This window comes from Mustela nivalis (genome assembly GCF_964662115.1).
Source record: "Mustela nivalis genome assembly, chromosome: 13".
In the NCBI taxonomy this organism is placed as follows: domain Eukaryota; kingdom Metazoa; phylum Chordata; class Mammalia; order Carnivora; family Mustelidae; genus Mustela; species Mustela nivalis.
In genome coordinates, this window is record NC_139032.1 from 51,444,738 (window position 1) to 51,472,474 (window position 27,737).

The following is a 27,737-nucleotide window of genomic DNA, read 5'->3' on the forward strand; positions in this document are numbered from 1 at the left end:
CTTCCGGAACGGCAGAACAAGAATCTTCGTGAAGTTCTTGTCCCACTAAAATAATAATAATACTGGGAAAACAACCAAAAGTAACCATTTCACAACTCTGAAAATTAACCAAAGCTACAGAACAAACTGAAAATTATCTAAGAGAACTACTGAACCTCGGTAAGACAGTGGGGTCTGTACCATTTTAGTTTGACTTTTCCCACCCATCACTTCCCACCTCCCAGCTTAGTGGCAGAGCAGTAAAAAGCTGGCAGCCTGGTTACCAGCCAACAGAGAGGACAGACTTCTCTTATAGGTACACAATAAGCATCACCCCCAGAGCATAGTCAATAGTTTGTCTGAACAAGCAGTTCCCTGGAAAGTCTCTATTCCCAAGGTCTTGTGGGTATTTGATTTAAACTCAGCTCATGGTGGGGGAGAAACCCTATTCCCAGGGTGCTATTAAAACAGTAGCAATGGGGTGGCAATATGGCAGTTACCTAATGTTATGATTTCCCATTGGATAACAGGAATCTGTCAGGATTTTTTTTTTTTTTTTTTTTTTTTTAATCTTGGTGACCTAGATGACCATAAAGAACTTTGAAGAGCTCTGACACATTCCTGGGACTTAAAAGGTGTCTCAGGAAAGACCTGAAAAAAGAGAAGTCTTTACAAGGCTCTTCTCTGAGGACCAGGCCCAAGCAGGAAGTAAAAGCTAAAGCTATCTACAAACTGCTAAGTTTTAGGGCATGTCTTCTCACATAGGGCCCCTTCGCAAAGGGAGGAAGACATAGAGACAGGGCACTGAAGAAAATTTTCTAACCAGTCGCTGATTAACCAGTAAGTTACGCTGGCAGAGGGTGACCCCACTGAAGCCAGCCTTAAAATAAAAAATAAAAGAACTTAAAACACAATGCTACCAGAGAACTTGGTGGCCATATACAGAAGGTAATACAAAATCTACAGAATTAGTCCAGTAAAGTCGCTAAGTAAGTAGGTAGCAACAAGCAAAACAACAAAAACCTAGCAACAACAAAAAAAGGTATCTGATACCAGAGTTATTACAATATACTGTTTAACCATACAGTTTTCAACAAAAGAAATTATGAGTCATGTAAAGAAACAAAAAAGTATACCCCATACAGGAAAAAAAACAAACATACAAACAAAACATGAGAGAAAATGTCACTGAGGAAGTCCAGATTTTGGACTTAGTAGGTATAGGCAGACTTTATAAAGATTTTTTAAAAATTAAGGAAACCACATTTAAATAATACAAGAAAATGATACATAGAGAACATGAATAAAGAGAAATTTATAAAATAAAAAAAATTTAGAATTTCTAGGGTTAAAAAGTATAAAAATTGATACCAACAATTCCCTGTCCGGGCTCAACAACAGGTACCCGAGATGGTTATTTGAATCCACATGAGAAGTAAATAATATTGGCAAATATAACTTCATAGGAAAATATAAAAGAGAATAAATCTCTTTTCTCAGGTCTTTCCTGAGAAATGTAATCCTTTTAACAACAGTATAAAGCAATAATCATAAAACATAAAACAATAGTATAAAGCAATAATCATAAAACTGTTGATAGGCTTATAATCTATGTCACGAACTGCATGGTAATAATGGTATAAAGGAGGGGTTAGGAAACACTGGAAATTTCTGTGTATGAAGGTAGTTTTAATATGAAGTAGATTATTATAAATTAAGATGGTAACTGTAACCCTCAGGGCAAAAACTAAAACAATAACTAAAAAAACTAGCCCAAGAAATGACATGGACATTTTGTTTTTTTCTTAAGATTTTTATTTATTTATTTGACAGAGACACAGTGAGAGAGGAGATACAAGCTGGGGGAGGGGGAGAGGGAGAAGCAGGCTTCCCTTGAAGCAAGGAGCCTAGTGCAGGGCTTGATCCCAGGACCCTGGGATCCTGAGCTGAAGCCAGATGCTTAATGACTGAGTCACCCAAGCACCCCTGGCATGGACATTTAAATGGTACATTAGAAAATATCTGCTTAACAGAGAAGTGATATAAATCCTCTTGCTGGTCATTACCTATTAAATATAAATTGATTAAATAATCAAAAGAGAGAATGGAAAAACTGGGGAAAATACACTTTACTGAATGCTGTCTATAAAATAGACACTTTAGTTTTTGATTTTTTTTTTTTTTTAAGTAATCACTACACCCAACATGGGGTTTGAACTCATGACCCTGGGATCAAGTGTTGCATGCTTTACCAACTGAGCCATCCAGGCACCCCAAGATAGGCTCTTTAGATTCACAGAACTGGTTGAAAATAAAAGAAAAAATAAGTACTTTATAAATAGTAAAAGATATTTAGAATGGCTATATTAATGCCAAAGTAGATTAAAAATTTATTTTAAATTCTAGTTAGTGAACACACAGTGCAATATTGGTTTCGGTAGAATTCAGTGATTCATTATTTACATACAACACCCCGTGCTCATCACTAGAAATGTCCTCTCTAATATGCATCCCCCACCTCCCACCCTCCATCAACCCTCAGTTTGTTCTCCATCATTAAGTGTCTCTTATGGTTTCCCTCTTTTTCTTTTCCCCTTCCCATGTATTCATTCTGTTTTTGTTCTTAAACTCCACATGAGTGAGAGCATATGGTATTTGTCTTTCTCTGACGGACTTATTTCACTCAGCATAAGACACTCTAGCTCTAGGTATATCAGGCCTATCCCACAACGTGGTTTCGAAAAAGAAGTGAAGAGAAAATTAAATTGTTTGCTAATTGTGCCCCATGAGTTTTTTATCCAATGTAATAGTCACAAAGTATGTGTGTATCTTCAGATAGACTTTGTTATTCAGTACTGACCTTGTTCAGGGCCTCATCCTCTGTTTTACAAGCCCGCCAGTACTTCTCAACAAAGAGGCTGACAGCGTTGTCTCACTTCCTCAGGGACTTTGGAAGAAGACTCTGGTGTTACAAAGCCCACTTCTGCTGGGCCACCTTGTATGTCGGCATTTTGTTCAATACAGAATTGTTGATTACAGAAATGTAAAACATTTGTTTCTTTTTAACGTTCCTACTATGTGTATGAAAGAAGTAAAACTCTTAGGTAACTGCTATAGCCATTAAATTCAAAAATAATTTCAAGTTTTAAATTCATTAAAAAATAGAACGATCAGGATGCCTGGGTGGCTCAGTTGGTTAAGCAGCTGTGTTCGGTTCAGGTCATGATCCAGGGGTCCTGGGATCGAGTCCCGCATTGGGCTGCTTGCTCAGCAGGGAGCCTGCTTCTCCCTCTGCCTCTGCCTGCCTCTCTGCCTGCTTGTGTTCACGCTCTCTGACAAACACATAAACAAAATCTTTTTAAAAAATATGATACAATCCATAAGTGACTCTTAATCTCACAAAACAAACTGAGGGTTGCTGGGGGGAGGACGGTGGGGAGAGGGTGCTGGGTTATGGACATTGGGGAGGGTATGTGCTTTGGTGAGTGCTGTGAAGTGTGTAAACCTGGCGATTCACAGACCTGTATCCCTGGGGATAAAAATATATGTTTATAAAAAATAAAAAAAATTTTTTTAAAAACCCCAAAAAACAAACAAACAAAAAAATATGATACAAGGCCTAAAATGGCCTGCACTCATCAAAGTCTGCCATCAGACTGTGAAGTCAGAGCTGTGCCCCGTGTGTGCCCCACTGTAGCTGACCTGGGCACCCAACTCCCCCTTTTCACACTGGAATCTTCGAGCTCCAGTGTGGTCCTCTGCTCAGCAAACAGGAAAGTTTGTCACTTACCCATTCTTAAAACAAATATATGTCCGCATGTCAGTTACCATGACACAAAGAAAAATGCTCGGACTTAAATAAGATTTATGAAGGATTTGTGCCTACTCAGTATTAAAATGATCCCAGCTGTAAACAATGAGACAATGAAAACTCTAAAATCAGGTAATCTGCCTCACTTTGGAGGGCAGGAGAGCCAATGTTACACTTGAGGAAAATGTTACAACCAGGAAAAGCTGAAACTTTGTAGTTGTTTCCTTAGGGCACACAGATGTTTTAGAGAGGGAGGAAGCCTCAAAATTGACGTTTAGTTTTCTGCTGAAAAATATTTAGTATACAGAAAAAAAAAAGTCACTGCCACAAATAGGAGAAAAATAACTAAAGAAGGAAGGTTATGTCACCGCATCACTGATCGCATTATTTCCTGAATGTCTGCCTTCTGCCCCTTCTCGCACACACATACACATGGACGTCCTGCACTGGATGCTTCTTGAAAGGTATACTTCAGTGTGAAACTTTCCTCTGAAAAAAATTTAGGAGTCTTAAATGAATCATAGCCACAGAGGTTTTAGGTCTAAAAATATGCCAAATATTTCCAAGAACAGGATAAACAAAATAACTGAATGTGACATGCAGACACGAATCCTATCATAAAATGAAAATAGCCGCATCAAATAGTAACCAGGAAAAGCTGAAACTTCTTTCTGGGGTCTGGCATTTCTCTGAAGGAGGGATCTCCAGAAAAAAAAAAATAATAATAATAACAGAAGCACTCTCCTAGGGGCTCTATATGTGGACAGGAAAGCTGGTTGTTGGAAAGAGACTTCAGGTCTTCAGACTTATTTATAATACCTTTCTGGGAAAAGAAGCAAGACTTTTCACAGGAATGTGTGATCTGTTTGGCTTTGCGTTGGCTTTTCCCTTGACAGAACCACATCCAGATGGAGGCTGTTTGACGTAAGCAAATTTTCTAAGAAGTTTTTATGAATAAGAAAAAAAAAAAGGTAAGTTTTAATCACCTTAGCCTCAGATGATTAGAGTTTATTTTAATGATCAATCCAAGATTTCATAATACTTCCTTTACAGACTATTCTTTTCTTAAAACAAAATGTAAACACAAAAAATCCCAATAACTAATCCCAACATAAGCTAAAGAACAAATTTAGACAATTGGTAAAGCTATTCACTCCCCATAGATGTGCTTGCAAAATATTACCTTTATGGCTTAGCATTTAGGGATCAACAGTGTAATTGATTAAAGTATCATGCCAATCATATAATCTCACATAAAGCTTCATGTCAGCAACACAACTATAATTGGTAATATGTGGATTTCACAGGAAATGTTTTCTAAAATAAGGTAAAATTCCAAAACAAAAACAGAAAAAAATAATAAGGTAAAATTCCATTTCTTAACTGATTTTTCTCATACCTTCTGAGGCTTTCCTTCAGGTCTGAGGGATGGGACAGGCCAATACCATTTTCCTTTGATCAGAAAGGGCAGCGAGAGACGCCTGCCCAGTTTAGGTCAGACATTAACGGCACCACCTATTGCGGGGCCCGAAGGATTCCAGGGTGACTAATTAGTGGGGCAACAGTCTCCCTCAATGGGCTAAGGATCTCTTTACTGGTTGGAACCAAAATGATTTTAAAATTTGAGAAGACGCGGGGCACCTGGGTGGCTCAGTGGGTTAAGCCTCTGCCTTCGGCGCAGGTCATGATCTCAGGGTCCTGGGATTGAGCTTCGTATCGGGCTCTCTGCTCAGTGGGGAGCCTGCTTCCTCCTCTCTGCCTGCCTCTCTGCCTACTTGTGATCTCTGTCAAATAAATAAATAAAATCTTTAAAAAAAATTTTTTTTAATTTGAGAAGATGGAGCATTTCACTTTCCCTTTCTCCACAAAAGCTTTTGGAATGGACTACATGTCTAATACCCCATGTAATACAATACACATAAATGGGGGTATTCCCAGAAACTGGTTGAGAAGAAAATAGAACCTTTAAGGCAAAAAATACAAGAAAATGTTCTTGAAATAAGAGAACACATTAATTCTCCTATGAAAATGACACTTAACTTTGTATGCAGTAAAAATGTGAACAAAAAATGTGAATAAAACCTTTTATGTAGCAAAAATGTGAATTAAAAAATGTGAATAAAACTTTGTATGCAGTAAAAATGTGAATAAAAAAATAAAATAAAAGCTTTTAAAAATAAAAGCTAACAGGAAGACCTATCCTACTACCAAAGTTACTGGAATTTATTGAAGGACTTCCTTAGGTCACCACGCAAAAGTATCAGGTGATGCATGAAGGTAGAAACAGCAGACTAGCCTCAGACTTCGCTACAGCAACATTCCGTACAAGAGAATGCAACACCAAAAAAGATGTTCAGCTTGATCAGTAACAAAAGAAATGTCATACAAAACAAGGAAATAAAATTTCACCCAGACAGGTTTTTTAAAAAGAATTTAATACCCATGTTTGATGAAGATTTGTGGGGAAAAAACCTTAACATAACTGTAGAACGGTACGCTGTTACAACCCTTCTGGAAGGCAATATAGCAACATACTTGAAAAATGTTAAAACTCCATCTTCCTTTGACTTGTTATTTCCATTTCTGAGAATTTTAAGTGGAGGAAAAAAAATTTTAAGGGGGAAAAGTGGAAGGGAAATAATGTTAGCTCCCAAAATTTTTTTCCAAAGAGAAGGGGGATAAAAACTAAAGAAGGTAGCTATATATCTGACCCTTGGAGAGAGATACTCCCTATCTCCATTTCACAGATAAAGAAAATGAAGCTCAGAGATATTAAATAACTTGCCCAGGGACATCTAACTATTCTGCGAAGAACCAGAATCCAGGTTCTCATTTGGGACTTGGAAGCATAAACTCTATTTACATCATGCATAACATTCTGCCTTCAACGTGTCCCAAGCACAAGTAACACAGAAAATAGAGCGGAGAGATGGAGTTTGTTAAATGTCACTTTTTAACCCAAAAGCGGTAAAGAAATGCTACTCAGAACAGTGCCTCAACTTCTGAAAATGCCATCAAAGGACTTCAGCACATACAGTATTACAAGACGTTTAAAGGACTTTGATCATCTACCGTCCATGCCCCTTATTCACAGCACTCACGGTCCTACAGAGTCCCACAAACAGCTAACCAGTGAATCCTGAACCAGGCCTCCTAGAGCAAATAGAGGTGGGTTCAGGAGCGTCTCCGGTCACATTTCTGTCAACCAGTCAATAACTTCACCTTGTTTGATGTGTTTCTGTTTAGAGATTCTTTACTTAGCATGTATTTGCTGATTTATGAATCTCGAACTTGTGGTCGACAGCACTGGAACTCATACCTCTACAGAGCTCAGCTAACACACTGCCTTTGTGAGGCACATCACGGGCCTCTTGATCTCAGCAACATCAGACAAGCCTATACTTGGGGGCCATTTTAATCAGCAAAATCACCAACAAATACCACAAAAATGCAAAGAACGTGGCACTAAACAGATTGAGAAAAGGACATGTGTTAACGGTAGGAGAGCTGAAACAAGAAGGCAGTATTGTTCAGTATTAGCTGGGAGTGTGCATGTGAGGCAGTTTTTGGTTTGGGGTTTTTTTTGTTTGGTTGGTTTTTGTTTGTTTTTGTTTTTTGCCATTATGAAGGCAGACAAAGGACCACATAAACACAAGTCTTGATTTTAAGGTTACAAATTAACTTCAATGAGTAGGGAATTCACAAATCCAGAATCTAGAAATAACGAGATTGATCATGGCAATTTATAGTTCAAAAGCTATGCATTAACCTACCTGCTTTTAATGAAAATGTTAGATAATGGGAAGTAAATGAAGGATGGAGACAATGCTTACAAGTAGGAATCAACTGAGTGTCCACTTGTGCCCCCCAGGTGGATAACAGGACGGTAGTAATGGAACATGCTTAAAGCTCAAAATGACAAGGCTTGCACTTTGTAGGTGTCCCACAAGAGAGGAACTAAATAACTCACATCAAACTTGGCAATGTGCAGAATTTTTTTTGGGGGGGGTCCAGAAATGTTTTGGTAATATAACATCTCTAATTCCATTTGCTTTCCTGAAGCCTAGTGGGGAAAAGATAGGAATTATCCAATTTCAGCAGAGTAAAAGCAAATCTAGCATTTTTTTCCTGAAGAGCCACAGGAATCTAAGCTACAAAATATGGGGCAATTTATTAAGAAACAATTCACAAAAAAATTATCTGAACCATTTGACATGCATAGAGTACTACAGAATATTTCTCTAAGTTGGGAAATCAACTATAAGTTGCTGTATGTACTACGATGGCCTCTGCAATCTGTCATGTCTGCAAGACACTATATCTGGCTAATTATCAAGGTTTTTGCCTTGCCATTCCAATGTATTACTCATCACAAGCATTAGAATATATTTTATATACACATTATATAATACATATTTCTACAGAGTTCAGCAGAGAGTATGAATTTAAGGGAAATTCTTAAAATGTAGGAAAAGGATTTAAAAAACAAAACAAAACAAAACTGACTGACCTGTTTAGTAATCTCTCTACAAGCTTCACTTCCCATGACCTCAGTGAAAATTCAAAGACATTCCTTCATAGGGTCATCAAAATCAGAGGGGATGTCCTCTCCAGATTGCTCCTTATCAATAATCAAATTCAACTAATTTGCGGTCTTCAGAAGTAGTGCAGTCTGGACTACGGTTTTGTCTTCTCAGCCCTTCGTCTCTGGCATGCTCACCTGAGGAAGAGATTGGGGGCTGGCTTGAATACTGACACGGACTCCCCTCATTTTGAGTATCATAAGTTGTTTTTATGTATTTTTTGCTTGTGGATAACTCTCATTACAAATTCTGTTCTGCATTTCTTTGTCACTGAGAGGTGCACAATGTATGCTTTCTTCTCAAACACAGGCATAGTTTTTCTCACCACCAAAACTTCCCATCTTAGAAATGGGGTTTTTAATACCATACAAGTTACTTCTAACATCTAGTGAGCCTTGAATGAGCCGTTTTGGTAGTTCTAAATTGTTACAGTCATCCTTTGTGTGGTTAGTTGGGTTTTCTCTAGTTTTTCCACTTCTTTGTCACTAGTTTGAGGATTTCTCTCCTCTGAGGACACTATATGTAACCTTTCATCCATATTCGGATACTTGAAGCCACTCCAAGGTTTAACCTTTTTAAAAATAGGCATGACTGGAGGTACATCCATTACAAGGCTGTCTTCATCAGATTCTTGAAGATGTATTGTAATTCTTATTGGAAAGACATAAGGTCTTTGGCTCTCCTGGGACTTGTGGGCATTTTCCCCCACATATTTTTTCAAGTGGCAGAGGTGGTGTATCAGTCCTGTCCTGCCTTGCTTTCGACGTGCCAAGCAGCCCTGCAGAATAATTGAGCAAGGGGTCATATTCAAGATCTGTTGCTGGACATTTGTGGTCCGGCACATACTTTCTAGGCTGACTCTCTGTTCTTTGATAGTTCATACCACTTCTCCTTTGGAAGTAGGCTATTACATTCAAGAAAATCTTGCCTCAAATTTGTGTCACTCAAGGAGGCAATGTGGCTTTGCAGTAGTTCAAGTGTTAAAGTAAACTTGGAGAGCCTCTTCTGCTTTTCTTTAACCTCAGTCTTGACAGATTTGAGTTCTTTGTTGAGCCTTTCCAGTTCTTCCATAGTTGTGCCTAGTTTTGTCAATGGAAGAGGAGTTGTATCTTTAAAAATCACCTCAGAAGAAATGCAGACTCCAAATATCATGGACAAGTAGTTTACTATCAGAAGGACATTAATTCCTCCAAACCCAGCCATTAACATGGGGGGGTGTTTACCAATTGATGGGTTCTTAGAAGCAGAATGAGAAGTCAAGGACTAGCTCTCAAAGTCTTTCAAACATCAAGCCCATGTCTGATTAAATAACATCCATGCCTCCTTGCTAGAGTGACTATATATCAGTGGGTTAGGCCAGGTTTACACATCATTATTAAACTGTGTCAAATGTGATACAGTTTGGATATACCCCCATTCACCTCATTATTTACCAACCAGTGACAATTTGAAGAGTTCAAATAGCTGAATGTGACTTACACAGAATTGCACATAGTTTCATACACCAATACATCTTGGTTATAAGTTATTTAGAGCACCAGTCTTTCCTAAATTCAGTGGGCCTCAAAATTCTCATTGAGGTCCTTGGTGATCTAATGATTGCCACAAACACAAAATATGCTCCCCCCCCAGCATATATCATTAAAACAAAACAAAACAAAAACAAAAAAACAACTTTATTTGTCAGAGAGAGAGAGAACACAAGCAAGCAGAGTGCAGGCAGAGGCAGAGAGAGAAGCAGGCTCTCCGCCGAGCAAGAAGCCCAATGCAGGTCTCAATCCCAGAACCCCAGGATCATGACCTGAGCTGAAGGCAGCGGCCCAACGGACTGAGCCACCCAGGCATCCCTAAAAAACAACAACTTAAAAAAAAATCTTATAAAAAAAAATCAGTCAATACAACAAACCTCCAGTGCAGTTTTAGATTCACACTCCTGAGGGAAAAGCAGGACAGTTACAAGAGATCAGGCTTGCTGTAACAGCTGTTCACAACCCCGGCAGCTCCTTCCTGACTTTTAACTAAGGAAATCACAAGTTTCTTTCCTCTTTCCAAGATACATTTTCCTGTATCATTTATGAGGTAATTTACACATCTATCTCTTCTCTCAAACAAGAGATTTCAGATTTAAAATGTGGTCCCAATTTTTGAAACTCTGCATTTATTTTAGATAACCCCCATGCTTTGGTAACACACACCTGCTTCTTCTTAACACAATGAGCACTCTCTTGGCTCAGGAACCTTTGGCTTCCTATTAAAAATTAACTCTGTTGAAATCTAAAACAATGTGTTAAAGAAGTATGTGGAGGAAGGAGAAGACAAAAAAGCGAGCGCAAGAATGAAAATTATCCTAGGATCCAAACATATGCCTGGGTCAAATTTCCCTTTACATAAACTTGGACAGGGGACTAAACTCTGGATGCCCAGCCAGAACTGCATTTTAGCTTAAGCCGGGTTTTATTTATTTATTCCTTGATTCAGGAAAGGGTTTTCGGCACTGCTTTGGGGACTCTACTGGGAAAAAAAAGAAAGAAGAGGGATTATACTTTCTGTTCATGTCACCAGTTTTTAAGAAAAAAAAAAAAAAAAAACTTTTTCCTATCAGAAGCTACACTTAGGGGGCTAATTTTGAAGTTTGAAGGCAGGCGTCACAATCTTTGCTCAAGGTAGAAGTGACTGAGGAGCTCCTCTGGACCCTAAATACTTTTTGCTCCAACCAGGGTCCTACCCCACCTTCTTTCACCAGAGCAGAGCAAAACCCCTATAATAACTCCACATTGGGGATGGTATCAAGGAGGGCGGATCGGACCACACAAGTCCACGCACATCCGTCAAAGCGAGCAAACCTGGGCTCACCTTTCTAGGATCCCACGCTTGGGTATCTGCAGGTCCACAGCAGAGAGCTGGCAGGCTGGGCCATCACGGCTCCCCAGCCCTCCCCCCGACCACCTGACTTTGGCCCCGCCCCATACACCCTGCCCGTGGAGGAGCCGGATGCATAGCTCTTCTTACTGGGGTGGAGGTATTCTCTTCTCCCAGCCGGGGAAAAGAGGTTTTTTTGGTTTTTGTTTTGGTTTTAATTTATTTTTATTTATGTATTTTATTTTCAGCGTAACGGTATTCATTGTTTTTGCACCACACCCAGTGCTCTATGCAATCCGTGTCCTCTCCAATACCCATCACCTGGTTCCCACACCTCCCACCCCCGACCCCTTCAAAACCCTCAGATTTCCAGACTCTTTCTAGGAAGCCAGCATTACCTTGTTCCCCAAACCAGGCAAAGACCCTACCAAAAAGAATTTCAGACCAATATCACTGATGAATATAGATGCTAAGATTCTCAACAAGATCCTAGCAAACAGGATCCAACAGCACATTAAAAAGATTATCCACCATAACCAGGTGAGATTCATTCCTGGGCTACAAGGATGGTTCAACATTTGCAAATCAATCAATGTGATAGAACAAATTAATAAGAGAAGAGAGAAGAACCACATGGTCCTCTCAATTGATGCAGAAAAAGCATTTGACAAAATCCAGCATCCGTTCCTGATTAAAACCCTTCAAAGTATAGGGATAGAGGGAACATTCCTGAACTTCATCAAATCTGTCTATGAAAGACCCACAGCAAATATCATCCTCAATGGTTAAAAACTTGCAGCGTTCCGTTGAGATCAGGAACACAACAAGGATGCCCACTCTCACAACTCTTGTTCAACATAGTATTAGAAGTCCTAGCAACAGCAATCAGACAACAAAGAGAAATAAAAGGTATCCAAATTGGCAATGAAGAAGTCAAACTCTCTCTCTCTTCGCAAATGACATGATTCTTTAGATGGGAAAGAGGTTCTTAAGGGAGCCAGCCCACGCTATCTTCCCCCAACATCACTGCCCCACCTCCTCCAGGTTTCAGGAATCTTGCAACCACCCAAAAGGTCTGAGAAACACGTTCCTAGTTAGGACCCCCAGAGCATCCTTACTGTGCTCAGATCTCAGGACAGACTTTCCATGGGAGGGATGAAAAAAGAGGGAATAAAGGTTGGCACTTAAGGCTCCTGATCCTGGGTGTGTGATGCTGGGGAGATTTACTCTTGAGGACTCTGGGACAACTTGGTTCCTCTTCCTAACACAAGCACTGGTTTTTTCTCTGGTCTGTAATAGCCACTCTGTAGGAACTGCCCTTAAATAGCAAAGGTGGAGAAAAATAGATTAAAGTCCCTCTCTGAGGGCTGAGGAACAGGCAGAGTATCTGCACCAGAGAAAGGAAGAGGGTGTTTCAGAATGTCAGGGAGATAGGTTAGTTAAAAATCAGGTTTTGTTTGTTTTTTTTAAATGCCTTTCAGGGAAAAACACCCAGATAATCTGCTCAGGAAGTGCAGGTTGGGTCAGATAAGGGACAAATCAGAAGTATCCCCCCCCCCCCCGCGCCCCACCCCACGCCACCCCGGGTTCTGTGACCCTCTTCTCGTTTCTAGACTAGGAAGTGGGGAGAAGGTGGATACCAGTAAGGACTACCTGGTATTTTTCATGCCTCCCCCCGCCCCCCGCAACTTGACTGCAGGTTACATGGTATCTGCAAGCTAACCCCACTGATGAGAAGTCAATTTCTAAAAAATATGTTAACCTCTCTTCAGGCATTTTAGCCATAGTAATGCTATAGTGATTAACTTTCTTGCTCTATAATACTTGTTAAGCACTGGAGAGAAGTTGGGTCATTGAATCCTGACTTCACTTACTTCTGATCAAGGAAATCCTCGGCCCCTCTCAAGGGTGGGTGGAGAAAACAGGTGGGAATGGTTGATAGTCAAGCCCTCCTCAAGCCCGCCTGATGTTCGCTCCACACGCTCTTTCTCACCCGTGGATTCAACGTGGCTCCCCTGCACCTGCTTCCAGGCAGCAGCAACTCTCTGGCTCAGTTCCCACCGCATGTCCTGGCGCCCCAACTGGCAATACAAACGCTCACCCAAACCCCCGGCGCCATCAAAAGGGCATGGAAAATGGCAAAAGTAACCCACTGAGGGTAGCTTGGGCCACTGCCCAAGGTCACCCCCACTGGCTCAAGAGCTCGGCCCACCGAAACCAAGAGCTTGGGAGAGCTGCCAGGCCACCGCTTTCCCCTGGAGCGTCAGACTGATATAGTCCGTAGCGCCTCAAGGGCAGAGCTTTCCCAACCAATGGTGAGAAGGGGCTGGATTTAGGGCGGAAATGACTGAGAATGGTTGGGGCGGGGGCTGGGGGGGAGGGGCTGGCTGGTGAGTTCAGACTCTTTCCTCCTCCGCAGGGAAGGTTTGTAGGGACCTGGGCCTGAGGTAGAGAAAACAATTTCCCAAGAGCTAAAAGGACCCCTAAGGAACCTCCTGCCCTATGTGGAGCCTAGCTTGCTCCTAACAACCACCTTTGACTTCTGTTATATTTGACTAGTAACCTTCATGGATCACAGAGAGACCTCGTTTTGGAAGCACATCTTAGCTTCTCCAGCAGGTGATCTTAGGCAGCGTATCTGATTTACCTGAGTTTTCATTTCTTGATCTGTGAAATAAGCGTGCCTTTCAGTGTGACGTACCAAACCGTGGAGCATAAAGTAGGTGAGAATTTAGGAAGACCGTAAAACCTAAATTCGCACCCTCCCCCCAGCTCTACACATATCCACAAAAGATCTGACGCATGTTCCCCAAATCCTTCCAGTTGAAACTAATACCTCAAAGGGAAACGATATCCATATTCCATTGGTGGTCTTTGGAAATTGACATACTTCTGGAATGGACGGCCTGATAAGTGATTGATCACTCGACTTTTAAACAAGAATGCTGAGGCTTGTAGTGATCCAAAGGGAAACAGCACCCCAGTGTTTGTAGCAGTGAGGTCCACAATAGCTAACTGATGGAAAGAGCCCAGATGTCCATTGACAGATGATTGAATAAAGAAGATATGGTGTATATACAGTGGAATATTACTCAGCCATAAAAAAAAATCTTCCCACTTATAAGGACATGGATGGAGCTAGAGGGTATTATGCTAAGCGAGGTACATCAGAGAGAGACAATTAAATGATTTCATTCATATGTGGAATTTTTTAAAAAACACTGGATCACAGGGAAGGGAGAAAGAAAAAAGACGAAATCAGAGGGGGAGAAAAACCGTAGGTGACTCAACTATAGGAAACAAACTGAGGTTTGCTGAAGGGATGGTGGGTGGGAAGATGGGGAAGTGGCTGATGGGCACTAAGGAGGGAACGTGATGTAATGTGTCCTGGGTATCCTGGGCGACTGATGAATCACTGAACTCTACCTCTGAAACTGATACATTATATTAATAGAATTTAAATAAAAATTTTAAAGTGGCAAACTTAAAAAGAATGCTAGGAGTCTCTAGTACTAATTTAGTTTCAGTTCTTCATAGGGCACAACTGTTTCAGCAGTAAAACACAAACAAGTGTGTTCTTTTTGCTTTGGTGAGGGGGAGGGATGTAGGTAGTGGTGATTATCATGAAAGTTTCCCAAATGTCCACAGATAAGATAGATACCTAAATGTCTTCATTTTAAAGCTAATCAGCCTAGAGTAAATAAATTTCATAAGTCACTGTCCAGGATTATTTTTACTGAATGAGTTTTCCACACCTTAAATTATTTTCTTGTATTTTTTTTTCCATTGTATAGTTTTTATGGCTGAGATAATTTTATTGAATATGTCCTCCTTTTCAGACACCAGTAAATTTAAGTTTCTCAGCAGTTTCCAAATCATGACGTTAGTGAAATCACAAAGAAACTTCTTTTCTGACAAAAACTTCAAGTCTACTCATCAGTGGGTGTTTCTTCACTTGGCTCCTCACTCTGAATTAAATCTGACTCTTCATTCCCGCCTGTCTCATCTGAGGCTGTGGAAACAATGTCTGTTGTTCTAGATTTTGACACTGTGTCTGGTTTTTTCAGTTCTGAAGAAGTGGTGCCCCAAAACGTGCTGCTCTCAGCACTCTTAGAGAAAGATGTGTCTGATATGCCTTCTGATGGATGAAAATAAGACAGAGTTGCCAGCTCTGGGTTGACGGTGTATTCAGTCTGACATCTATTTTTATAACTGAAAAAGAAAACATGTATTGAGAATTATTTTTCATTACATACATTTGCAGCTCAACTCAATTTAGAAAAGCATCACAAAAATTGAAATAACACATTAATTCTGTCCAATTACTTCGTATAACATCATATAAATAAATGAAAAATGTTAGACCTTAAGCAGATGGGCTGTTTAGAACAGAGTTCATAGCTCTTTTGATCCAAGGCTGGCAAAAAAGAATGCATATCTAGATTTTCTATAGCCTTTCCAGTTGACGAATATTACTTTATCTCTAGATGACTAATACACTGGGGGAAAATTCTCCAGATAGCCCCATGCTCCTTTCTGAATAGGGGAACTGGAGTTTAACTTGAGATCTTATAGATACATTTGGGAGCCACATTTCCTGAACAATTTGCTAAAGAGAGAGGGTGACAGCTTCACATCGTGCATGTTCCAAAGACTCCAGAGGTCTGCAGACTTACTTAATTGTCTTCACTTTGTACAGCATGGCACTACAGACTGCCAAGAGGATAACAAAAAGGAAGAGGGTCATCAACGAGATGCCCAGCATTAATTTTAACTTGATTTCCTGTAGCTTGGTCAGGGTGTCTTCACTTGTGGCATTCAAATCAGACCCTGAGAGGAAAGAAAGAAAGTGCGATGGAAAAGAGTGACTGTTTCCAGCATGTCTTCCTGGACGAGTAAAGAGAGCAAAGCAACTGAAGAGAAGGCTTCACCATCCAGGGTAGCACTGTGCACCCTCACTTGCCTCATGCAACGCAAAGAAAACTGTAGGCTACTCCCTAGGGCGAAGGACTCTTCACTTGTTTGGTTGAACCGCCACAGTCATCCCGGGGGAGCTGTTCTTAGCTCCATTTCAGAGGATCAGGGAAGTTTATGAATTCACCCATCTCACATAACGAATGAAGGGCAAAATCTGGTTTCAATCCCAGGTTACCAGATGCTCAAATATATCTATAGCCATCTTCCTCCCTGACTGATAAAGACCATTTCAAGACACAAGAGATGACTATTAAAAAATGTGATGAACTTACACACCAGGGCCTTGTCCTTCAGAAGAGAAAGACACCCTTTTACTCTTGGGGCCCTCATTGACTTTGATGCTAAAAGGATGGTGTACCAGATGTTCTCTCCATGAAATTTAAGAACCTCATTTGTCATTCTGTTATTGAGACCACACCTAGTGTATTTGATGTTAAAAAAGTTAGATAATAAAACTAAAACTTAATATTAAATAAATAAATAAATAAAACTTAAATAAAGCTAAAAAAATTTTTTTAAACTTCTAAAGTAAGTTAGACAATAAAAAATCATGTCCAGATCCAAAGATGTCGAAGTTCTTTTTAGTAAATCTATTAATGAAAATACATCTTTACTGCCACACTTTGCATTTTCCTGAATTTATGTCTGACTTAATAGACATTTATTTAATGGTGACTTGAAATAACTGTGTTGATTTTTCTCTCTTGCCCCAACTTTCTCCCATCCAAAAGTTCCAAAGTTTTCATTATTTTCTAGGTTATGGTGTTTTGGTGATAAGCAGTGGCGAGTTTGCATGTGTGTATTCCCTGATTCCATAATTGTCAAAGGGTGATCTTAGACCATGAAAAGTGAAATGGATACAGCTGTCAGTGATTGTTGACTTTAAGGCAGGTTCTTTGGGGGGAATAATCACATTATGTTAGGAGGGGCTGTGTTCTTGAATTGCTCTGCTGCTCCTTAAAAGGGTTTTTGTAAAGAGGTGAGTTTATAGTACATTTTGTTTTTCAAGATCATGGTCAAAACTAGAGAAGGTTTGGAATTCCCCACCACTGGAAAAGATGAGAAAGCTAATTACAACCTTGGGCAGTTTTTCTAAGCTTCAGTTCCTTCATCTGTAAAATGGGGATAATCCCAACTTCATGGAGGACTGACATAATAATGTATATAAAGCACCTGACATGTGTAATACGTGCTCCATACGTGATAAAAAAATTAATCATGTTCAATTTAATTACTTGGAAAGACAAAATATTTCTAAGGTAACACAGTATGAGTCATTCCTACACGTAACTTTTCTAAACAAAGCCTCACATGATATTTTTAAAACCCTGCAAGGCAAATGTTTGTATTTGTCAAATAATCCAATGCAGAACAGAGAGGTCAAGCCTTAGATGTATCATCAGATGCTGGTTTTTTCCCCCCATAGTTTATTTGTAGGACAGAGTTCTGGGGGAAATTAATATATTGTCTTTTCATGAAATTTTATATTGAAATCAATTCTTTTACTCACATAAATAGAACTAATGCATGCATGAAAATTACAAACCAAACAAAACACAACACTACATTCAGCAGCAGGAATTCTCTCATTCATTGCTGGTGGTAATACAAAACGGTACCGCCACTTTAGAAGTCAGTTTGGTAATTTCTTACAAAGCTAAACATAGTTTTGCCACACAATCCACCTATCACAATTCTTGGCATTTACCCAGAAGAGTTGAAACCTTAGGTCCACCCAAAGACCTACATACGAATGTTTATAACAGCTTTATTTGTTATTGCCAAAAATTGGAAGTAATCAAGATGTCCTCCAGTAGGCGAATGGATACATTGGTATATCCACACAAGGAAATGTTATTCAGTGATAAAAAGAAATGAGCCATCAGGTCACGAAAATACTTAGAGGAATCTTAAATGCATATTACTGAGCAAAAGAAACCAGGCTGAGTCTATGTACTTTATGTTTCCAACTATATAACATTCTGGAAAAGGCGAAACTATGGTGGTGGTGGAAGGATTAGTGGTTGCCACGGATTGAAGGACAAAGGGGCGGATGGTGGAGCCGAAGAGATTTCTAGTGCAGTGAAATGATTCTATGATCGTGTTGGTGGACACAAGATTATGCAGTTGTCAAAATGTACAGACCTGTGCAACACAAGGAGTGGACCCTAATGTAAACTACGCACTTTAATACTAACATTGATGTTAGCTCATCCATTGTAAAACCCGTACCAAACTAAACTCAGGCTGAGAACGATAGGAGAAGCCGAGTTGGGGAAATGCAGGAGAGCTCTCTGTACTTTCTGCTCATTTTATTCTGTAATCCTAAAACTGCTCAGAAAACAGAGTCTATCAATTAAAAACACTGTGTTCTAGATATCTAGATATGATTCACTTGCCTACTCCTCTGATTGGTTTCTCTGTTTCAGGAATAGAAGTCACAAAACCGGAAAATGAAAACATCCCTCTGCATATATGGCAACTGGAGAATAATGCTTAGGGACCTCTTTAAAACAGCACATGTCCTCACTGAGATAATGTTAGCTACCACGCTACCCTTTTATATACATTTCACGTTACTAGGGAAAACAGTATCTCCACGCAGTGAAGTCACACCCTGAAACGTGTGCCGGCACTTATGCCATTTAACTGAAGTATTTTGTTCTTACTTGGAATTGGGCGAAATAATTCATCTCTTTCTTCAATCTCCTCAGCTGTTGGTGTTGCATTTAAAGCTGTTAAGACAATAAAGTGGTGTTATGGTAAACAAAATTCACTTATGAAAATTACTGTGTGTGTGTGTGTGTATGTTTAATATAGAGAGTGTATTCTCATTATTTATGACAGTTATGCTCCACAAAGTCATGGGAACACTGACTTGGTGAAGTCTGAATTGTTGGTCCTGGAGGAAATGCAAGCTTAGATCCCTGAGAACCTCTGGCCACAACGTCTTCATCAACCAATCAATACATGACTTTTTAATGTGTGTTTCTGTTTAAAGATACTTTATTTAATATATATTGCTGATTTATTAACACTGAATTCATGATTAACTGCATGATCACTCAAGCCTAAACAAAATTTATCTGACACATATTTTCTCCGTAAGTTGTATCACCGCCTTCTTGCGCTCAAGAACACTGCCCAGCATCTTAATACTACACTCAGGGGCCACGTTCATTAGCAACATCACCGACCAAAAGCGTACAAATGCAAAACACGTAGCACTAAACAGACAACAAAAAGGACACTTAATTACAGTCTAAGAGCTGCAAAAGGAAAACAGGGTGTTCCTTGTTCTGCCTCCGTTAAGCACATGAGGGTCAGGCAATTAAAATTTTTTGCTGCTCTGTGCATGTCTGCAAATGACCATGAAAGTGATGGGAGGGGTGGTTTACACATATATTTTAGACATAGGTAAATTCACAAACACAAAATCTGCAAATAATGAGACTTAACTGAATTCAGTATCTATTTCGTGTTTACAGTGTGTGCATCTATGTGTGTGTGCTACATGAATCACATTATACATGTGTGCATCTACATAAACATGCATTTGTAAGACAAGCACACTACATTTACACACATATGCTTATATGTTTATAATACATGCATTACTTTCTACATGCGTATGTTTTGCTATATACTTTGCATTTATTCACAGATCTCCATGTGCTTACATGCATACTGCTCTAAACACAAAGATGGACTACATTGAGGGAGAGCCTTATTTAAAATTTTTAATCATAAATAAACTGAATGACAAAATTGCAACATTTATAGGAGAGTAAGCTTTGGGGAGAGAATCAGAAAGTGTGCGGCACAATCAATTTTGTGGGTTTATTTTGCATTTGCTGTTACACGTGATAATGGCAGCAAAATGTTGACTTATTAATTCTCAATTTTAGAACTATTACACTGGCCTTGGCTTTCTTATGTAAGACTTTAGAAAACCAAAACATTTCCCCAGCTACCTAACCACTATGAGTTTACCTTTAGCTAACATTGTCCAAAATGCAGGTTCATTTGGACCCTTGGTTAGTCCTGTTTAAAAAACAAAATAGAACAAGATAACTAAGTAAGGTAAGTTCAGTTTAGTAAATTTGCGATAGAGCATTTATTCACTTGTTTAGTCAGGTAACAGTTATACCTTGAGCTCCTACCGTGTGCCAGATGCTGTGGCTGGCATTAAAGTTCAGAAATGAAGAGGACACAGGCCTTATGCTGACGGAACACACTCTTAGTTTGGGAGGCAGACAAGAATCACTGTTAATTAGGATGTAGGATAGTGGGGGTTCAATAGAAACGCACAAGTGGGATGCACAGAGAGCCCTAGCTCCAGTTGCAAAGGCCAGAAGCCCTTTGAAATGGAGATGGTGCTCAGGATAGGCTTAGAGGACTAGAAATAGTTTGCCAGGCAAACAAGGCAAGAGTGAGATCATTCCACTGAGTCATGAGATTTGGTGAGTTCTAAGAGCCTCAGACAGACTGGAGTGAAGAATATGGATGGGGAATGTGACTGGAAATGAAACCTGAACGTTTCTCAATAGATTATTTTCAGATTTAAATGCCTGGTTAAGAAAATGGAACATAAAAAAAATAACAAATTAAGAAAAAAGAAATTAGAACATGACCCAAGCTAAGTAGTAAATTACTAAAGGTATTTTAGAAAGGAACACCACTAGGATGATGAGATTTCTATTCTTATATATATCAAAAAAAAAGTGACTAAGATTTTTATTTGTTTTAGAAGTGTTAAAGATGCAAACTACTTCACAGTAACCATATGAGAAACATACTTGGATGCTTCTTGTAATGACAGGTCCATTATCTTCAATTAGACCACTCATCCAAGACTTTAGAGGAGAGCCATCCTGGATTGATATGGTTCTATAATTATTTTATAAGGAACAATATTCTATAAAATAATATTTTATAAGGAACAATATTCTTATTGAACGTAAAATAATGATTTTGATTTTGAAACTTGTCACTACCAACCCCTCCCCCAAAATTTCAGGAAATACTAAAAATTGATTCTAATTACAGATAAATTTATTCCTCAAGCAGATAGAAAATTTACATTATTAAAATGTATTAAAATATACTTATATATCTAATATAAATATAAATATAATACATTTTATTAAAATAAGTTTCATTTTAAAAAGAGCCCACATCCTATTCCTTGTCAGACAAATCTAAAAATTGACTCAGATTTTCGCTGTTTAGAAGATTTTAGAGTGACTTTAAATTGTAGCTGTAAAAATTCTTTAAGCATGTTATTACTATATGAAGTACTCAGAGTAGTGAAACATAAATTAGATCATATAATGATATGCTCCAAGTATGACTACAGTTTTGAAACTTTAATACTTTGATTGTATTTTCCAGAGGTTTCTGCTGGAAATTCTTCACTGGTGCCTTTTCCAATAGGTGACACAGTTGTTTCATTGACGAGTTTATCTGAGAAAAGGGTAACAGATACAAATATTACAAATATTGACAGCATCTATGATTAGGCATTTTTTTAAGCTAAAATATGGAAGAAAAGGGGAAAAAAGAGAAAGATGTTGACATTTTCCCGAGATCTCATAAAGGAGGGGAAAGAAGGCGGCATTTGGGATAATGGATTAATACACCTATAATTTGTAAGAGAGAGGAAAAACAGGGACAAGGGTGGGGGATGGTTGTGGTGGTGGCTATAAGCTTCCTTTAGAGGTAAGACAGATGTACTGGATGAGAACATTGGGTTCAGATGTTTCCCTTAACAGGACTTGAAGTGATCCTATCAGCCCTGGAGAGCTTGGGGGCCAGTCAGTGTTCGGACACAGAAGAGGAAGGCGCATCAGCGTCCTTGTAAATCAGAAACATCTGCGTGTGAACTACTCAAAACAGAGTCTTGAATACAACCATTTGGGGCTACAAATCAGGGGTTTTCAGGCCTAATTTAGTATATCTCTCAGTCTATAATGTGTCCATCTTCTGGAGGAATGTCAGTAAGAGTGTATTTGGGAACAATTGTGACTGGGGGACATTTTCCACACACATCCCCATGGTGGCCATTTCCTTTAATTTTGTTTAATAAGGAAGTCAGTTAAGCTCCACATGAAGTACAGGCAATCTCACTCTAAAAGAAGCTCTACAGAGAGGCAGAATGAATTGAGACCGAGCCTACCGACAGCACCATGACAGGAGAATTGTTGGCAAGAAAGTTATGAAAAGGAGTCTGTTCCCAGAGTTGACATAATTCAAGCAGGACTCCAACAAAATTCGTAAGTAATCCTTCAACTATGCCATGCATCCCTTATACTTAGAGAAAAGTGTGTGGATTTTCCCCTTGCCCTCACAGTTCTGGGCACTAAAAGAATTGTTAGTCAAAATTATTCTGGAGGGGCGCCTGGGTGGCTCAGTGGATTAAGCCGCTGCCTTCGGCTCAGGTCACGATCCCAGTGTCCTGGGATCGAGCCCCGCATCGGGCTCTCTGCTCAGCAGGGAGCCTGCTTCCTCCTCTCTCTCTCTGCCTGCCTCTCTGCCTACTTGTGATCTCTCTCTCTGTCAAATAAAATAAATAAAATCTTTAAAAAAAAAATTATTCTGGAGAATTCCATCTCCTTGAAGGCTTGCTCCTCTAGAATGTCCCTACCATGTTAGTATTATTTCTTTCTGTTAGAGCCCCCATTTAAAATGGCAGCAATTTCTTATTCCAATCCAACTTTCTTTGACAATACTTTGAGGACCTGAATTGTGGGAATAGAAATTAGGGTTTTAGAATTTCTTCCATGGGTCCTATGGTCTTCAATAATCCATCTCCTAAGGGAATTTGAGCTACCCGGTCTGTTGAAGACCTGACTCTGTTTCTTGTTCCAAACAACTCCAAACAAAAATGATGTTTGCTGTGTACATGTAAAATTCCCATGAGTGATTTGCTTAATTAACATATGCCCTTGAAATGCCCCTCTCATTTATGTCCCAAGGTTTAGAATTTCTCAAAATATTCCATTATTGTCAAATAACTTTATTAATAATTAGGTATTACGGAATCTGGCTTTTCTCAATATTGAAGCTGCTAGAGCCAGAAACATTCTCTCTTCCCTATTTAATTCTATTCTCTTTTCCTTGTCTTCTGTTTTATGCTAATGTGTTTTGTAGATATGAGCTGTTGATACTTCATGGTGTAAGATATGGATATGTCCTTTGAAGACTTTTAGTGGCCTCTGAAGTCACATGCTGACAAATGTTTTATCTAGCAAATTAATTACGCTTGATGGAAAGACACAAAAAGGAAATAAGAACATTTGAAGTAGAAGGTATAAGTAGAAAGGAATAAAAATGTGGGTTTAAGAAAACATACAATTTTCTAGAGCCCTCGAGTCATTATTTTTCTTTTCAAACCAAAAATATGAGGCTAAGATATGTAAGAACCTCCTTGACTTCTGACTTTATTACTACAACGGACATGGAGTCAGTCTCCTTTTTTAGAAACTAAGGTTCCCTGATACGAGATCAACTAAGACCTTTTTCTTACTTGATACACTCTAGCGCTATTTGGAAATCTTGCTTTAAGGGCTTTTCATATTTGTAACAGTGACTTTCAGAACTCTCAGTACTTACAGTTTTTAAGAGCAAATTGCAAATCAGTTGTTGCTCTCACAGATATTTCAGACTGGCTGCCATTTGGATTTTGCGTTGTGAACACATCTAAAAATACAAGACCAAATGTTTTCAGCAACTAACTCAGTTCCTTCTTGTTCCTTTAAATTTTTCCTTATCTAATTTTTTTTCTTAAAACATAGGCACTAATTCTGAGAAAAGAATAATAAAGTATTTGAGACATTCTTTAGCTACAAATTAAGGAAATGGGGAAGGGTTTAAAAATAAAATTCATGGGGTGCCTGGGTGGCTCATTCAGTTAAGCGTCTATCTGCCTTCAGCTAAGGTCATGGAATGAAGCCCTGTGTTGGGCTCCTAGTTCAGTGGGGAGGCCGCTTCCCCTTTTCCCTCTGCTGCTCCCACTGCTTGTGCTTTCTCTGTGTCAAATGGATAAATAAAATCTTTTAAAAATAATTTAAAAATTAAATAAACATAAAATTCATGGAGAAAAAGCCAAATTGGTAAACCTTGTGCTAAACAGCATTCTGAGAAGAAATTACTGAGGGTTGGTTATAATTCAAAACTAATGGATATATCCACTCAACCAGAGTCAAAGTAGATTGGATCCAGATGGCAGTCTGACATATTGACATATACATGTCTCGTTTTTCTTAAAATCTCATGAAATGACAGAAAATTTTATACATACATGAATGTATATGTGTGTTTAGCACCTACATATATATTCAATCATCCTACCATGCAGGCATGTGTATGCACACACAAACAGTGTCATTAGTGTATTTTGATTTTTGAGGAATTTCTGAGCTAGATTTATGGGGAAATATAACAAAACAAAACCAAAACCCAACATGCATGTTATGAGTCACAAAACTATAAAAATTAAAGCATTTTGGTATTTTTACAGGGAAAAACAGCTAGAAGAAACAATAAAAAGGTAATAACTAATCCAGTTTCAAGTGAGAATTTAATTACATTAAATGGGCTTCACATGAGTAGGGAATTGGTGTTAGATATTTGGCAAACCTCCTTGAAAAATATAAAGTTTTGTGCGTATATTTATGACATATACAAAGATAATGATTTAAGACCTAAGAGTTAAAAACAAAAATGAGATTATTTGAAAAAATAGGAAAATAATTTAATTTCTTCAATTGAATAAGACCTACCTAACCAAAATATAAAATGCAGAAATTATTTAAAAATTAATCAACAACTAATTTTAGAAAATTACAATTTTTCTCTATGATTAAGGTACCTAGACAGGTTTAATAATAAGCAACAGCCTGGTGGGGGAAATACTTGTTAACTTTTACTATAGGAAAACGATTAATACATTGAACATAGAAAGAGCTGCTGCAAATAAATGAAAATACAGCCTGATAAAAAAAAATGGGCCATGAATATGAATAGGCAAATCACAGAAGTAGAAATAAAAATGCCCATAAATATACAGGGAAATACCCAACTTCATAAGTAATCACAATGCAAATGAAAACAGTAATGGAAATTTCTCACTTACAGTCACAAAATATGATTAACAATATTCATTGTGGGTGAGCTTGTGGGGCATTCTCGAAGGACATAAATCAGTAGATGCTTTTTGGAGGGCAATTTGCTGGTATCAATATTTTTAAAGATTTATTCTTTATTCAGCAATGCCCAGTACTTGATATCTATCCAAAGAGAGATACACCCAACTGTACATGAGAAGAATGTAAAAGGGGAACACTGCATGTAATCCAATTCTTTAAATGCTAGTGGATAAATTATGGGACATCATTTTATGGAATACTAGGCATCCACCAAAAATAATGAGGCAGATGTGAAAAGAGCTTCAGAGTTGTTAAATGAGAAAAGTCATAACACAATTTCTTAGGGGGATTTCATTTATGTTTTGTATATATTGTGTGTGTAAAAAAGACTTTTTTCTCTAATCAAAGTAATCATCAGGCTCTTAGTTTATTTACCCTCTGGATATGTTAAAGCAGAGGCACCTGCTTTAAACGGAAATGACTGAAAAGGAAATGACTGACACCCTAGGCAGAAGCCCAGTGATAGAGACATTAGATAACACTCCTGACTCTGGCTTTGGTAGTGTGAAATCTGGCAATTGACCTCTCTGAGAATCAGGTGGTTTTTTTTTTTACCTACAAAGGAAGGACATAGATTCACCAAAGAGAAAATAGAAATGCAACTAATAAGTTATTATTATCAAAGTACTTGAGTGTATATATATATATATATATATGTGCATGAATATATATGTAAATATCTTGATTGCATTCCTATTTTTCCTTTGATTAATGTTAATAAGGATCCCACGACAACTAGATTTAATCTTAATTTTTTATTTTCACAAGAGTTTCTTTTGAGTGGAGGACCTTATAAGGGCACAGAAAGAAAGCCCATATGAGCAATGATGAATAAACTGAAGTTTGATGGAAAATTCAGACATCTTAAAGTCATCTTGTTATGGGTTGGATTCTGTGTCCCTCCCCCCAAAAAGACACATTGAAGTCCTAACCTCCAGGATCTCAGAATCCAACCTAATTTTGAAATAGGGTCATTGAAGATATAATTAGTCAAGATGGAATCACAGGGGTGAAAGGTGGGCTCCTAATCTGATATGAATGCTGTCCTTATAAGGAGGAGGAAATGCACACAGAGGCACAGCAAGAATGCCGTGTGAAGATGGGAGACAGAGACTAGAACTGTGCTACAAGCCAAGGAAGGCCTGGGGCTACCGGGAGCTGGAGGAAGCAAGAACTGATTCACCTCTAGAGGCTTTGTAGAGAGCATGGCATGATCAAAGCTTTGATTTTGGATTTCTGATTTCCAGAACTTTGAGAGAATAAGTTACTGTTGCTTTGAGCCACCAAGTTTGTGGTAATTTGTTTCAGCAGCCTTAGGAAAATGACACCCACCTCCAAATAAATTTTGGTTAACTCACCATAGAATTAGATCAATTTCAAGTCACCATAATTACATAATGAACTTTTTTATTTATGGAAAATTATCAAGAGAACCTTGTTAAACTTCATAACATCTCATGAAAAAAAAAGCTGTAGAGGGGCGCCTGAGTGGCTCCGTGGGTTAAAGCCTCTGCCTTCGGCTCGGGTCATGATCTCAGGGATCCTGGGATGGAGCCCCACGTCGGGCTCTCTGCTCAGTGGGGAGCCTGCTTCCCTTCCTCTCTCTCTGCCTGCCTCTCTGCCTACTTGTGATCTCTGTCTGTCAAATGAATAAATAAAATCTTAAAAAAAAAAAAGCTGTAGAAAATGAGAATTTCATTTAACACACGAAAACATTTATGCAATAAATAAGAATTTAGGAAGTAGGAAATAAAATTAAGAGTTTTTTAAAACGTTATATCAAACCAGTATAACCAGCTTTTGTATATGCGTTGCTATTAACTTTAAAGACTTACATTGTTTTATATCTTTATAATAATTGCCATTTTTCTCATTAGCAGGAGTATTCTCCTTAATTTCCGGTCCTGGTTTATATTCTTTTATAGTATTAGGTGCCCACATCTCATCTGCAAAATTCATAAGAAATAAGTTCAGTTCTTTTACTACTTTCTCTTCTTTCAACTACATTTTTCTACAAATGATTTGAGGCAGAGATTTAAAATGTAAATTATGCCATATTTCCAATAATACACTTCGTACCATCCTATAGAAAACTGTCACATACCAGTTTTCTAGGATAATGGGTCATCTTTCTCATCTGCTCTTTCTGTAAAACCTTTAAATGCTTACTCACCAGCACCACCATGGCTAGTTGTATTGAGGTCCTGTAAGGAAAAAACCCCAGATACAAAAATAAACAATATAAAATTCATAGGGCAAATGATTGATTTATCCAGTAATCTCCTGCTTCTCCTCAAGAGTTTCCTTCTGTTGCCCAGC

At 38.5% G+C, this 27,737-nt stretch overlaps 1 protein-coding gene and 1 long non-coding RNA gene across 2 annotated transcripts; one reads left to right on the plus strand and one right to left on the minus strand.

Moving 5' to 3' along the window:
- The first annotated feature begins 19 nt into the window (after positions 1-19).
- LOC309845996 lies at positions 20-18,814 on the plus strand. Its single transcript, XR_014301666.1, has 3 exons — positions 20-159; positions 4,687-4,761; positions 18,639-18,814. It is a non-coding gene; the product is annotated as an uncharacterized lncRNA (long non-coding RNA).
- EQTN (equatorin) lies at positions 14,745-27,737 on the minus strand. Its single transcript, XM_082694532.1, has 8 exons — positions 27,592-27,737; positions 27,254-27,364; positions 23,824-23,910; positions 21,586-21,675; positions 20,203-20,253; positions 18,879-18,944; positions 15,909-16,062; positions 14,745-15,444 (listed from the first exon to the last, which is right to left on the minus strand). Exons 1-8 carry the CDS (start codon positions 27,668-27,670, stop codon positions 15,162-15,164), a joined length of 921 nt encoding a protein of 306 aa, XP_082550658.1. The 5' UTR covers positions 27,671-27,737; the 3' UTR covers positions 14,745-15,161.

What these genes read in the sequence shown, in the direction of transcription:
- EQTN (XM_082694532.1), bottom strand. Translation starts at nt 27,670, where the DNA reads ATGAATTTTATATTGTTTATTTTTGTATCTGGGGTTTTTTCCTTACAG. An exon ending in TTATAAAGATATAAAACAAT is followed by an intron (nt 23,911 to 27,253) that starts GTAAGTCTTTAA and finishes TTGTATTTTTAG; the next exon opens with ATGTGTTCACAACGCAAAAT. An exon ending in GCAATTTGCTCTTAAAAACT is followed by an intron (nt 21,676 to 23,823) that starts GTAAGTACTGAG and finishes CCCTTTTCTCAG; the next exon opens with ATAAACTCGTCAATGAAACA.